At 39.1% G+C, this 13,537-nt stretch overlaps 1 protein-coding gene and 1 pseudogene across 3 annotated transcripts in view; both read left to right on the forward strand.

The window, feature by feature from the left end:
- The window catches only part of CD55 (CD55 molecule (Cromer blood group)), a 28,453-nt gene extending 26,172 nt beyond the window's left edge, over window positions 1-2,281 (forward strand). For all 3 annotated transcript variants that reach the window (XM_064360312.1, XM_064360311.1, XM_064360314.1), the window contains one exon: window positions 1,338-2,281. In XM_064360312.1, the coding sequence (XP_064216382.1) occupies window positions 1,338-1,402 (65 nt within the window). In that variant the 3' untranslated portion in view covers window positions 1,403-2,281. The remainder of the gene's footprint in view (window positions 1-1,337) is intronic.
- A 95-nt stretch (window positions 2,282-2,376) lies between these two features.
- Window positions 2,377-12,907, forward strand: LOC135268221 (protein arginine N-methyltransferase 6-like; annotated as a pseudogene).
- The last annotated feature ends 630 nt before the right edge of the window (window positions 12,908-13,537 follow it).

A 13,537-nucleotide genomic window follows, 5' to 3' on the forward strand; every position in this document is an offset into this window, starting at 1 on the left:
CTGATTTTGTTTTTGGATTGAAATGACAATTATATAATTCAATTCAATCATTTTTTTCCTTCTCTACTATTCAGCTGTTGTAATGCACACAAACGCAACAAAGCACTCAGTGTGGTGTTTCACCATTTAATTGTGACTGGTGGTACCTCAGAAATAAGATTTTCTGGTAAATTATAAAAGGTATAAATGGTTTAATAAAATCACATTTCTGAATCTTGCAAAATATCCATTAACACCTTTGTCTAGGGGGTTCTCCATGACTTTTAAAGGATAATAGAGGGTTAAGTCTCTACTGTCACTAGAGTTGTTTTTTCTTTATTGAATAAATGACTAACACATTGACTCTCTCATTTCTATGACTCATCATCTCATCTTGTGTTTTGCACTCAGTTTATTGTAATGCTTAGATGCTATAATGCCACAAATATTTGGGAGGAAGGGATGACATAGTAGGACTTAAAGAGAATGCCTTCATTATGGTAATTTGCATCATGAGATAATTGACCTACCTTATATTGTATTTATTTCTCCTTTTGCTTGGTGGCTTTTTGAGTTTTCAATGTTTAAGAAAAATTATAATATGTACTAAGATATCCTTTTATAGGCCGTGTTTATAGATTTTTTTATATCACAAATACTTTATATATATATATATATTATTGCATTTTAGGTTTTGGGGTACATGTGAAAAACATGCAAGATTGTTGCATAGGTACATACATGGCAGTGTGGTTTGCTGCCTTCCTCCCCATCACCTATATCTGGCATTTCTCCCCATGTTATCCCTCCCCAACTCCCCATCCCCCACTGTCCCTCCCCTAGTTCCCCCCCACACACAGACCCCATTGTGTGATGCTCCCCTCCTTGTGTAAAAGACATCTCTTATATCTTCATATAAAATGATCACACAAAAATAACTTGATATAAATGTATCTGTAAAACTTTCTGAGTGTCTTCATCTCTTAATCTTCTCTTCCACATGTAGTATTCAGGCATTTTTATTGACTTTTACATTTTCATTTATTTTTATATATTTTTTAACATCTCCCAAACTTAGCAATCCATTCACTTTTGATCTGAGTGTACCTTTCATTCTATCTTAGCCACTATTCATCTCAAGAAACTAAAATCTCCGTGTCATATTTTAGTTGTCGCTGTAGCTTATAAACCCCACCTGTAGAATGTCATCCATACTCTATCACTTATTAATCTCTTTTTGCACCCCAAAGTAACAAGTTATTTTTGGTGACTTATCACATAGTAACTAAAAACTAATGTTTATCACTAGTAAATAAAATCATTTTGATTTTAACTTTTTGTTTTTTTTAAATTTTCAGGCCACAAGTGTTTCACATTGACAGTTTTGCTTGGGACGCTAGTAACCATGGGCTGGCTGACTTAGCCAAAGAAGAGTAAAGAAGAAAATGTACACAAGTACACAGACTGTTTCTAGTTGCTTAGACCTACTTGCAGATTGCACACAATAAATGCAGTCATGCTCTTCGTTTAGGATGCTTTCATTGTCTTTCAGATGTGTTAAGAATGTCAACAAAGCAAGAGAAAAGAAACAGTCTTGGATTCACATTCTTAGCACACCTAAGCCTCTTAAAAATAGAACAACTTGCAGAATTGAGAATGATTCCATTCCTAAAAGTGTAGGAAAGCATAGACATTTGTTCATATTTAGAATGGGAGCATGAGGAAAAGAAAAGTGATTTTTTTTTCCCCACAAGGTCTGTAATGTTATTTATACTTATAAAAGAAATAAAAAATGAAAAACATTTGGATATCAAAAGCAAATAAAAACCCAATTCAGTCTCTTCTAAGCAAAGCTGCTAAAGAGAGATGAACCACATTATAAAGTAATTCTTGGCTATAAGTCATTTTCATCTTTTCTTATGGGTTGGCAAAATATTTTAAAGGTAAAACATGCTGGTGAAACAGGAGTGTTGATAGTGACAAGGGAGGGATATAGAATGAAAGACCGAGTCTTCCTTTATTGCACAAATACAGTTTGGAAGAAGCCTGTGAAAGGTGTCTTCTTTGACTTAATATCTTTAAAAGTATCCAGAGATAATACAATATTAACATAAGAAAAGATTATTTCTTATTTCTGAAGTGAGATGTCAAATTTGTAAATCTTATTCTTTTGTAATATTTATTTATATTTATGACAGGGAACATACTGATTTTACATGTAAAATAAGAAAAGTTGAAAGATCTGTAAAGAAAAATTTATTTTCCCTTAATAGAAATAAATGTTCCCATTTTTTTTGTCTTATTTAGTATTTGAAATTTATTCTTAAACGCGACTACTTTATTTCTAAATAGGAGATTCCCTACCTGCCTCCTATAAGCAGTTCAGAATGCTGTCCCTTGGTTGTACTAGTGTGAATAATTTTCAGTCACTTTAAAATTATACTATATTGTACCTTCTCAAGCATGTCATATCCTTTCCTATTAGAGTGCCTATATTACTTGTGACTGATTCACCTGAAGGCAATCTGACTAACTTCTAGGTTCTTACCATATTCGCGTCATCTTGCCAATTACATTTTAAATGTTAAACTAGACTAAGTTGTACTAGTTGTACAGAATATAACCAGGTTTATTTTAGCAACGTTTATTTTGTCATTTTGCTTTATCTGTTTTGTTGTTGAAGTACTTTAAATTTCACATGTTTCATGGCATTTCACTGGAAAGACTTTAATTTGTATTTCTCAAAATAATTTTTTTTCTCCTTAACCACAGTCATCACAACTAGCAGTACTAACAATAATTTCCTAATAGTTTCTAATATTAGGAAATTCTTTGAACTTTCCTAAAAGTTCTAAGAGTAGGCACATATCCACCTATTCATTCATTCATTTGTTAAATGTGAGGGCCTACTCTGCTCTTCAGTAACCTGGTGCTTCCTGGGATAGCAATGGTAACACTGGCTCAGCTATTCAGAAAAAAAGCTGAGCACGTCCTTTGTGTAAGTTGCCATGTGCTAAATGTGAGCTTACCAAGAGAACTACAAGTGTCTGCCCTCAAGTTGCTTATACTTTACTACAGGAAGCCCAAACTATATATTTATTGAGAGAAAGAAGGTAAAGTTATAAGTGTTACAACCCTGAATATAATGAGTGCTTAAGCTGTGTTTGTTAAGCAGCTGAGTGGCAGGGAGGGAGACAAGACAGGAAGGGACTGAGAAAGCCCTAATAGGTGAGATTATAATGGCAGGATGGTCGTAGGAGGAAAGGCTTGGAGTACGGGCTAGACTATGTCATGTGTTCTGTGTAGAAGTGAAAGTTATAAGCTCTAGACTATTCTGCTTGATCACATTAGAATCAGTGAGCATAAAATAGGTTTATAATAGTGAGAACTTGGTATCTTATTTAGATAAGGGTAAAAGCAGAAATACTATTTAACAGTCATTTACCTTGAAGAAAATATACACAGTAGGCTTGCTGAGGGTAAAGACACTTTCTTATAGGACTTATATTTACTGTGTATCCTTTATGAGGTTGAGTGGTTTTATTTTTGCTCACGGTAAGCTATCCTATGAGATTGTACTTTGATTGCAAAGGTTGTATTGCATTTCCTCTTGAGACTGATGTGCGTTTGTCACAGCAAGTTATACCTGCTCACCGTAGAAATCTGAGTGTTATACTATTTAGCCCACTATCACTGTCACTATTCTAGGAACACTTGAACATGAATAGTTTTTGTCTCATCACAGCCTAGCCCTGTTTGCTTTGGTTAATGCCAATGTGCGAATGCCTCATTTTCCTCCCACCTGTCCTGAGTGTTTCTTCCTCCTTGTCGAAACTAAAAACAACCACTTTCCTGAAGGTACTGCTTCCTTTGCAGCCTATTTCAGCGGTGACTGGTTTACTTTTATAAATATGACTCATTGTTAAGAGGTGGTGAAGGTGTTTTTCTTGCTTCTTGTTGTCATGTCTTCCATCTCAGTCCTCCCACACAACCCTTTTTTTTAAAAAGAGTAACTGTCCACTCTGGTAGGGTAATTTACTAAAATGTCAAATGTTTTCCCTATAATTCTCCTTGGTGAAGAGCGTGGATTCTGGAGAAAAATCGGAGCCCTGGCATTTCTCAGCTTCAGGAGTCGAGGAATGTTTCTTGTCAATGTACCTTAGTTATCTATGTGTAAAGTGGGCCTAAAATCAGTACCAGCCTCGTAGGATTGCAACGAGAATTAAGTTAATACACATAGAGCTTAGAATAGTGCCAGCCACGGGGTAAGTGCCTAGTAAGTTTTAGCTCCTTTTAGTGCACAGGTGGAGAGATTGGCCTTAGATGGAAGCATGTAGGGCTTCTGTAGATAGAGGCAACTGTTGCAGGTGAGTTGAAGATGCCCATGGTGGTAGCTTTTGGAAATTTTCTTCACATTTCTTCTGTTTTCTCAGGGACATATACATCAAGGTCATTATGAAAATGATGGCACATGAAGAGGTGTTATGTTTGAAGAGAGGAAGAGAAGGAAGGACTAGGGACATTTAGTAAATTAGCAGGCGATGTTAAAGGCCCAGTGAGGTAAGTGCTCTTGAATTTAGAGTGTAATCAACAAGCTTGGTTCTGAGTTTTTCTGCAGTCATATTTAGCTTTCTAGATACAGTCTCAGAAAAAAGCAGTTGCTCAGATTTAATCATGAGTGGGTGTTCCCAGGTGAATTTGATGACGTGAGTTGAGCATGTGCACAAGGGAGTGATTAAAATGATGGACCATAGAATTTAAGCTATGTGAGAAGGGAAGTGAAGACATATGAGTGGTAAGAAACAATGAGTAACAGGATCAGTATTTTGTAGGCCTTAATGGAGTCATGTCATCGTTACACTTGGGGTGCTATTTAGAGTGAACTGGAATGGTAATATGCAGTAGTGAGAAATAAGAATGCCTCTATTGAGAGTAAAACAGAATTGGTGACCAGAGGACAAAGCTGTCTACAAATACAGTTCCCCTTCATTTTGGGCACAAAGTTAGACACATTTCCTGGCACCCTTGCAGTTAAGTGTGGACATAGGACTGGGTTCTGGCCAAAGGAACATGTCAGAGATGTTTGGCATTTCTAGGTCTGGCCCTAAAACATTCCCATATGCAATCCTCCTTACCTCTTTCCCTACACTGAGTTGATGAAGGCGAGTGCAGCAACCTAATAATTCACATGCTAAAGATAACAGAACCACAAAAAGGAAGGAGCTTGAGTCATAGCTTTGAGGAGAGCTGTCTGCTGATCAGGACCACCCACTTTAAACTTCATGTGAAGAAGAAATAAACTGTCATGTATGAGTTCTAACATTTTGGAGATCGATGTGTTATGTTATTGTAGTTGACACTAAACTAAAACAAGCCTTCTAGATTTTGATGATGCAAGGGTTTGGACAGAACTATGGTGTGAGAAGTTGAAGTAAAATGGTGGACGGAAGTATTGGGGTAGAGGAGGCCATGGAACATCTTAATTGATACTGAAATCAAGAAGCATGGGAATTAATGTTAGAGAGTGTTACTTTCCAGGGGCTAAAATCTTCAAGAAATGAGATAGAGTGGTTTGTACGTCTGAAGATGACTGCAAACAAGAAGATAGCAGGTGCTACCTTCTGATGACATGTGACTCGAAGGAAAGGTTTTGTGGAAAGGAAGGGGGATTGGCCTGCAAATAGCAATGATAAATCAAATAGGGCACCAGCTTTACCTCTATGCCTGGTAGTATGTGGAGTGAAAGAGCAATGAGAGAGATTTTTGCCTAACAGAGATTTGTTTGGACGTTCAAACCCACTGTATGATCTTCCACTCCTTGTTATTGCAATCCCCCTACTTTCTGGTCACCTCTGTCTGTTGAGGGCTTTGGAACCTGGCTCAGTGTCTCCCAACCATCCTACAATCTGGTAGTATTCATAATTACTTCACATTGACAAGGATGACTCCTTATAACACACCCATGCCTCTGGTTTTATTGATCTTTTGATTTCTAATAATCTCCTTCACTTTACCTGAGTCACTCATCTCCATGGAAGCTTCTTAAATCACTAATTCAGGCATATTTTTTGGCTCAATATAATCTTTTCAGCTTTCTAGTTTAGTTATCCCAGTATGTTCATCAACTCTCCACTTTCTTCCTATTTATAAGTCTCCTACTGTGATAGATATTTTGTTTTCTCATCCAGAACCACACTCTAGCGTACGCCAACTTGCTGTGTATGCTAGAGGCTGACCTATAATGGAAGCTGTGGAGGGGAGAGGAGTTGCATTCCTTCTAATTCTTGTTTTGTCTCAAAACATTCCACAACTTTTTTTATTCTACCATTCTATTATCAAAGGATGGCTCTCCTTCCTTTTTGCCCTCCTCTTTCAGAAGCTACACTTTCAAAGGCTGTCAACTCAGATCACATTATATTTATGCCCCTTTCCTAAAGGTAGTGCATGTAGTTAGTGCTCTGGTCTACAAGGACACCTTTTCAGCATTTTCGTATTTACAGCAGACTCTTACTTCTGGCAACGGTTCTGGAGCAATTTGAGGACTGTGTTAGGACAGCTTTTTTCTCTTTCATAAAGTCTTTCCACAGACTACCCTTGCTGACCACAGAGGCTTCTAGGAGCAGTGTGAAAGACTGCTGGGTTGTTTTTGTTTTGTTTGTTTTCTTATAGGCAATTTGAAGTGGGCGCTTTGTCTTCTACTTATGTTGAGAGTGTGGGTTTTGTATGATCACACTTTCTATTGGTGTGGCTATAGAAAATCAGATGTTTTTATATGTTATTGATGGGAATGCAAACTGGTACAGCCATATTATAAGGGAATTTTCTGATATCTAAAAAAAATACATATGCATTTACCCTTTAATCTACCAATCTCACATCTAGAAATGAACTCTGAAGCTATACCTCCAATAATATGAACATATGGGCTGGGCACGGCGGCTCACGCCTGTAATCCCAGCAGTTTGGGAGGCCGAGGTGGGTGGATCATGAGGTCAACAGATCGAGACCATCCTGGTCAACATGGTGAAACCCTGTCTCTACTAAAAATTTAAAAAATTAGCTAGGCATGGTGGAGCCTGCCTGTAATCCCAGCTACTCAGGAGGCTGAGGCAGGAGAATTGCCTGAACCCAGGAGGCGGAGGTTGCAGTGAGCCGAGATCGCGCCATTGCACTCCAGCCTGGGTCACAAGAGCGAAACTCCATCTCAAAAAAAAAAAAAGAAAATATACAGGTATAAGATTACACATCAGAACATTGTTTATCATAGCAAAAGATTGGAAACCATCTAAATGCTCATATGTAGAACTTGCTGAATAAGCTATGTTATATCCAAACAGTGGAATACTATGCAGCTATGAAAAAGAATGGGGAATACTATGAAGTATTATGAAATATTTCTAGTATATATTATTATTATTTATTTATTTATTTTAGTAGAGATGGGGTTTCTCCATGTTGGTCAGGCTGGTCTTGAACTCCCAGCCTCAGGTGATCTGCCAGCCTCAGCCTCCCAAAGTGCTGGGATTACAGGCGTGAGCCATCATGCCCAGTCTAAGGATTTAGAATATATTATTAAGCAAAAAAAGTAAAGTACAAAAGACTATGGTATGCTACTTCTCATGTAAAAAAGAAAGAAATACATGTCCTCGTTTGTACAAAAAGAAACATAGGAAGGATAAACTAGAAACAGTGAGATATTATATACAAGGTATGAGTGGAAACAATGGGGAAGATGGGAATTCTTTTTAATTTTTGTTTTGTCTCAAAACTTTTAGAAGCATTGTCTCACATATTACAAAGCCAAGTAAATATAAGGAATGAAAATTGGAAGGGAGGGGAGAGAAGAAATTACAACAGAATACAAACACAAATAAACCTTGTTATTACTATTATTATTATTATTTTTTGAGATGGAGTCTCACTCTGTCGTCCAGGCTGGAGTGCAGTGGTACAATCTCAACTCACCACAACCTCCACCTCCCAGGTTCAAGCAATTCTCCTGCCTCAGCCTCTCGAGTAGCTGGGATTACAGGCATGTGCCACCATATCCAGCTAATTTTTGTATTTTTAGTAGAGATGTGGTTTCACCATGTTGGTCAAGCTGGTCTCAAACTCCTGACCTCAAGTATTCTACCTGCCTCGGCTGCCAAACCGTTGGATTTTACAGGCGTGGGCCACCACACCTGGCCTCTTACTGTATTTCAAACGAATAACTTGACCACAGTTAAGAGGGAGCTGTGAGGCAGAATTGAATTAACCTTGGAACACAGTATTTTGATTATACAACCAAGGGCTAAAGATAAAAATAATATGAACAAATGTTGGATTCTGTCTAGTAGGTTCATTTTTCATAGTAATATAGGTTAGCAATTTCAACACTATGTGCATTCGAAGGTGGGGTAGATAAGCAAATATATTGCAAATAATGAGTCAGGTTTCTCACTGTTGAATGGAATTACAAATAAGGGAACACTAGCACAGAGCCTGTGATATCTGTAATTTGAGTTACCAGTATAAACTCATGATTTTGAAGATAAAAACATACACAGAGAAACATACACACACACACACACACACACACACATATGAGTGTGCATATCTGTATTAGGTTCTCCAAAGAAACAAACAATAAGATATATATGTATAGACATATGAAGAGATTTATTATGGAAATTGGCTCATGCAATTATGGAGACCTAGAAGTCCCATGATATGCCATCTTCAAGTTGGAATCCCAGGAAAGCTGGTGGTGCAATTCTGAGATTGAAGTCTTGAGAACCAGGGGAGTCGATGGTGTAACTCCCAATCTAGGGCTTAAGGCCCAAGAACCAGGGGCTGCTGGTGTGCAGATACAAGTCCTGGAGTTCAAAGGATTGAGAAGCAGGAGTTCTGATGTCTGAGGGCAGTGGAAGATGGACGTTCCAGCTCAAGAAGAGAAGATAAGAATTCGTCCTTCCTCCACTTTTTTGTTCTGTTCAGGTGAGCCCTCAATGTACTGAATGATGCTCACCCACACTGCAAGGGCTGGTCTTCTTTACTCAATCCACTGACTTAAGTGCTCATCTCTTCTGCAAACACCTTCACAGACATACCCAGAAAAAATGTTCTACCAGCCATGGGCCTGTCACTTAACCCAGTCAGGCTGACACATAAAATTAGCTATCACAACGTGTGTGTGTGTGTGTGTATATATATTTGCAGGTGTGCAAATATATATAATATGTGTGTATATATTCATGTGTGTGTATATGTATGTATGTTGTGGCTGTGTGGGTGTATACACATACATATACATTATAAACTATTTCAATATATTTTGCATGTTATATATTAATATAATGTAAAATATACATTATATACATATATGTAATATGTAAATTATACTTAATGTTTTGTGTTATGTATATTATATATGCTATATGTATTACATGTTATATACTTTTTGCATATATTTATATAAATATATATATAATATGTCTTCTTGGAAAAGCCTACAAACAGACCCCAGATTCGATTTTTTTTTTTTTTTTTGAGACAGTCTCACTTTATCACCCAGGTAGGAGTGTGGTGGCATGATCTTGGCCCACTGTAATCTCTGCCTCCTGGGTTCAAGCAATTCTCCAGCCTCAGCCGTCGGAGTAGCTGGGATTACAGGCACACACCACTACACCTGGATAATTTTTGTATTCGGATCCAGATTTCTAAACATCTTTCTCCAGTTAAAAAAAAAAAAATAGGAGGTCGGAGCGGCCAAGATGTCACAGCCCAAGAAAAGAAAGCTTGAGTCGGGGGAGGGGTGGCGGCGAAGGAGGGGAGGGAACTGAAGAGGAAGACGGCGCGGAGCGGGAGGCGGCCCTGGAGCGACCCGGGAGGACTAAGCGGAGCGGGACCAGCTGTACTACGAGTGCTACTCGGACGTTTGCGTCCACGAGGAGATGATCGCAGACCGCGTCCGTACCGATGCCTACCGCCTGGGCATCCTGCGGAGCTGCGCAGCACTGAGAGGCAAAACGGTACTGGACGTGGGCGCGAACACCGGCATTCTGAGCATCTTGTGTGCCCAGGCCGGCGCCCGCCGCGTAAAGGCCAGCGCCATCTGGCAACAGGCCGGGGAGGTGGTGCGCTTCAACGGGCTGGAGGACCGGGTGCACCTCCTGCCGGGACCGGTGGGGACTGTGGAGTTGCCGGAGCAGGTGGCTGGGCTACGGACTCCTGCACGAGGCCATGCTGAGCTCCGTCCTCCACGCGCGAACCAAGCGGCCGAAGGGACGGTCTTCTCCTGCGGCCTCCGCCGAGCTCGTCACAGCCCCTGTCAGCGACCAGATGCTGGAATGGCGCCTGGGCTTCTGGAGCCTGGAGAAGCAGCGCTGTGGGGTGGACACGAGCTGCCTGCAGGGCTTCGCCACGCGCCGCCTCCTGGGCCTCTCGGAGATCGTGGTGCAGGGACTGTCCGGCGAGGACGTGCCGGCCCCGCCGCAGCGCTTTGCCCAGCTAGAGCTCTCCCCGCGCGCGCCGGGCTCGGGAGCTGGAGAGCGGAGTGGGCAGGCGCCTCCGCTGCAGCTGCTATGGCTCGGCGCCCATGCACGGCTTTGCCATCTGGTTCCCGGTGACCTTCCCTGGAGGGGAGTCGGGAAATCCCTGCCGCTGTCCACCTCGCCTTTTCACCTGGCCACGCACTGGAAACAGGCGCTCCTCTACCTGAACGAGCCGGTCCAAGTGGAGCAAGACACGGACGTTTCAGAGAGATCACGCTGCTGCCTTCCCGGGACAACCCCCGTCGCCTGCGCGTGCTGCTGCGCTACAAAGTGGGAGACCAGGAGAAGACCAAAGACTTTGCCATGGAGGACTAAGCGTTGCCTTTTCTCCCAGCCACCTCCCAAGGCAGAGAAAGGGAGATCCCACGTGCAAATAGGGGAAATACGTGTCTCCCTTTTCCCTCATAGCCTCTGGGGAGGGAGAGTGACTTCATTCTCCTTTGAAGAGATTCTTCTGGTGATGTTTATTTAGAAAGTGATCCCCTTCGACAAGCGATACAGCGTGCTTACTATTGGACTTCCAAGCCTCAAAATCCTGTAGTACCAAGCACTTGTATTTCCGTATATTTTGTGTCGCAGGAGATGGAAAGGGGAAGAACACGGATGCAAATGTCAGTTTTTGAAGGTTCCATGCACATCCCTGACACTTCACACCTTATTTAAGTCTGAAGCTGGAGAGAAAGGGTTCATTTAGACTTCATAAATTTCCAGTACGACTTTAGCATCTCTCCAGAGCCTGGCCCAAGGGCTTATTCATCACTATGGGTAAATTATTTAAACTCACTTAATTAAGGAAAATATTCTCCCAGCTAGAAAAATGTACTCATTCTCATTTAAACGCTCTCATTTGGAGGGATTATGTGAGTTGGCCTACTTAAAACTAGTGAAAGTTCCGACTTTTTGTTTTTTTGTTGTTGTTGTTTTGTTTTTTTCTGTTTCACTCAGCCAAATGTGAAAGTTGTGAGTTTAGGAAAATCAGTTGTAATGAACTGTAAATCATATTATCAAATTTATTTCGCTGATATGTCCCTCCTTATCCTTGTAGCAAATAAAACACTGACATTCTCACATTTTGTAGATGAAGAAGTCTTGTGCGCTGAGTTAGAATGCTTTTGCCTTCTTAATATTGTCAGTTCTTAAGTGTTACAATCCCTTCAGAATGTAACTTCAGGACAATTCAAACTATGCTTAATGTATGGTTTTTGAGCTGCTGTATGCTAAGAAAATAGGTGTGAAAAGCTGGTGTTCTGAAATAGCCTAACGTTTATTGTAATTCTGAGTTTTCTGCCTTTTTATTCATTGCATATTAGAGTACTGAAAAAAAAAAAAAAATAGGGCTCCTGGAAGAAATGGCTGATCTCCAGGCTGGGTTAGGGAAAGTAAAAGATGAGCCTGGAACATCTTGTGATATCATGAATTAAGTGTTTTAAAAATAAGTACAGAAAAAATGATAGCGACATGTCAAATGGATTCAGAAGCCAACATGAACAAGCTCCCACTGACCAAATCTGAAACAATTACAGCAAATAAACAAATAATGATGGCAGTGGATCATAGTACATAGAATAAAATAAGAATTTGAGTCCATACTGGTATAAATGAATAAATAAAGAAAAGAAAGTCACCTTCTTTATAGGAAGGTTTCAATGACCTACATGTAGAACAAATGATGCAATTAGAAAGTCAGCATTTGGCAGCCATCACAGTATAATTATTTCAGGCAAGAATCAATGGATGCTAAATTAGTAAAAGTCTGATGGGAAGTAGATAATTATATAGTCTTCAATTTTTCCCCCACAAAATACTTTTAAATTGCAAATAGTAACTTTGCAGAGCAAAAACCTGACGGACACTATTTTAACCAAGTGATCAAAATAAATATCACTGATAATGGGGTAAATAATACCTAATTACTCCTGATAGGATACATTGAGAAGAGCTCTGTCATTTCTGTGATATTGCTGCCAAAAATCATAATCTGAATCAAAATATGAGGAAGTATCAGAAAAAAAGACAACTTGAGCAACACTCTACAAAATACCTCTTCCAGAGTGAAAAGGTAAAGAAAATCAAGTAGAAGAAGGGAAATAAAAATTAATTTTAAAATTAAGAAAGGAAATAAAAGTGTAAAAATTAAAATAGAAAACAAAAATAATAGTGAAAATCAATGAAATAAAAAGCTGAGTCTTTAAGAAAATAAAATTGATAAACAAGACAAAGATTCCCACTTTTACCACTTCTATTCAACATTGTACTGGAAGTCCTAGTCAGAGCAATTAGGCAAGAGAAAGAAAGAAATGGCATTTAAATAGAAAGAAAGAAATTTATTCTTGCTTGCAGATGTTATCTTATAGTTAGAAAACCTCAAAGCTTCACTAAAAATCTATTTGAACTAATAAACAAACTCAGTAAATTTGCAGGATACAAAATCAATACACAAAAATCAGTAGCATTTCTATATGCCAACAGCAAACAATCAAAAAAAAAAAAAAAAAAAAACAGAAAGGAATTCTATTTACCATAGCTACAAAAAACCCTAGAAATCTACTTAATCAAAGAAGTGAAAGATCTGTACAATGAAAACTATAAAACACTGATTCAAGAAATTGAAGAAGACATAACATGGAAGGTATCCATGTTCATGCATTAGAAGAATCAATATTGTTAAAATATCCATACTACCCAAAGCAATCTACAGATTCAATGCAATTCCTATAAAATATCAAAAATATTCTTCACAGAGATAGGAATTACAATCCTACAGAATACAATCCACAGAAATAGGAAATCACAAAAGGCCCAGAATAGACAAAGCTATCCTGGGCAAAAAGAACAAAGCTGGAGGCATCCCATTAGTTGGCTTCAAATTATAATTCAAAGCTATAGTAACCAAAACAGCATGGTACTGGCATAAAATCAGACATGTCGACCAATGGAACAGAATAGAGAATCCAGAAATAAATCCTGCATTTACAGTTAATTCATTTTCAAAAAAAGGTACCAAAAATATACATCATGGAAAA

This window comes from Aotus nancymaae, unplaced genomic scaffold (genome assembly GCF_030222135.1).
Source record: "Aotus nancymaae isolate 86718 unplaced genomic scaffold, 86718_ANA_hifiasm-v0.15.2.pri h1tg000039l, whole genome shotgun sequence".
In the NCBI taxonomy this organism is placed as follows: Eukaryota; Metazoa; Chordata; class Mammalia; order Primates; family Aotidae; genus Aotus; species Aotus nancymaae.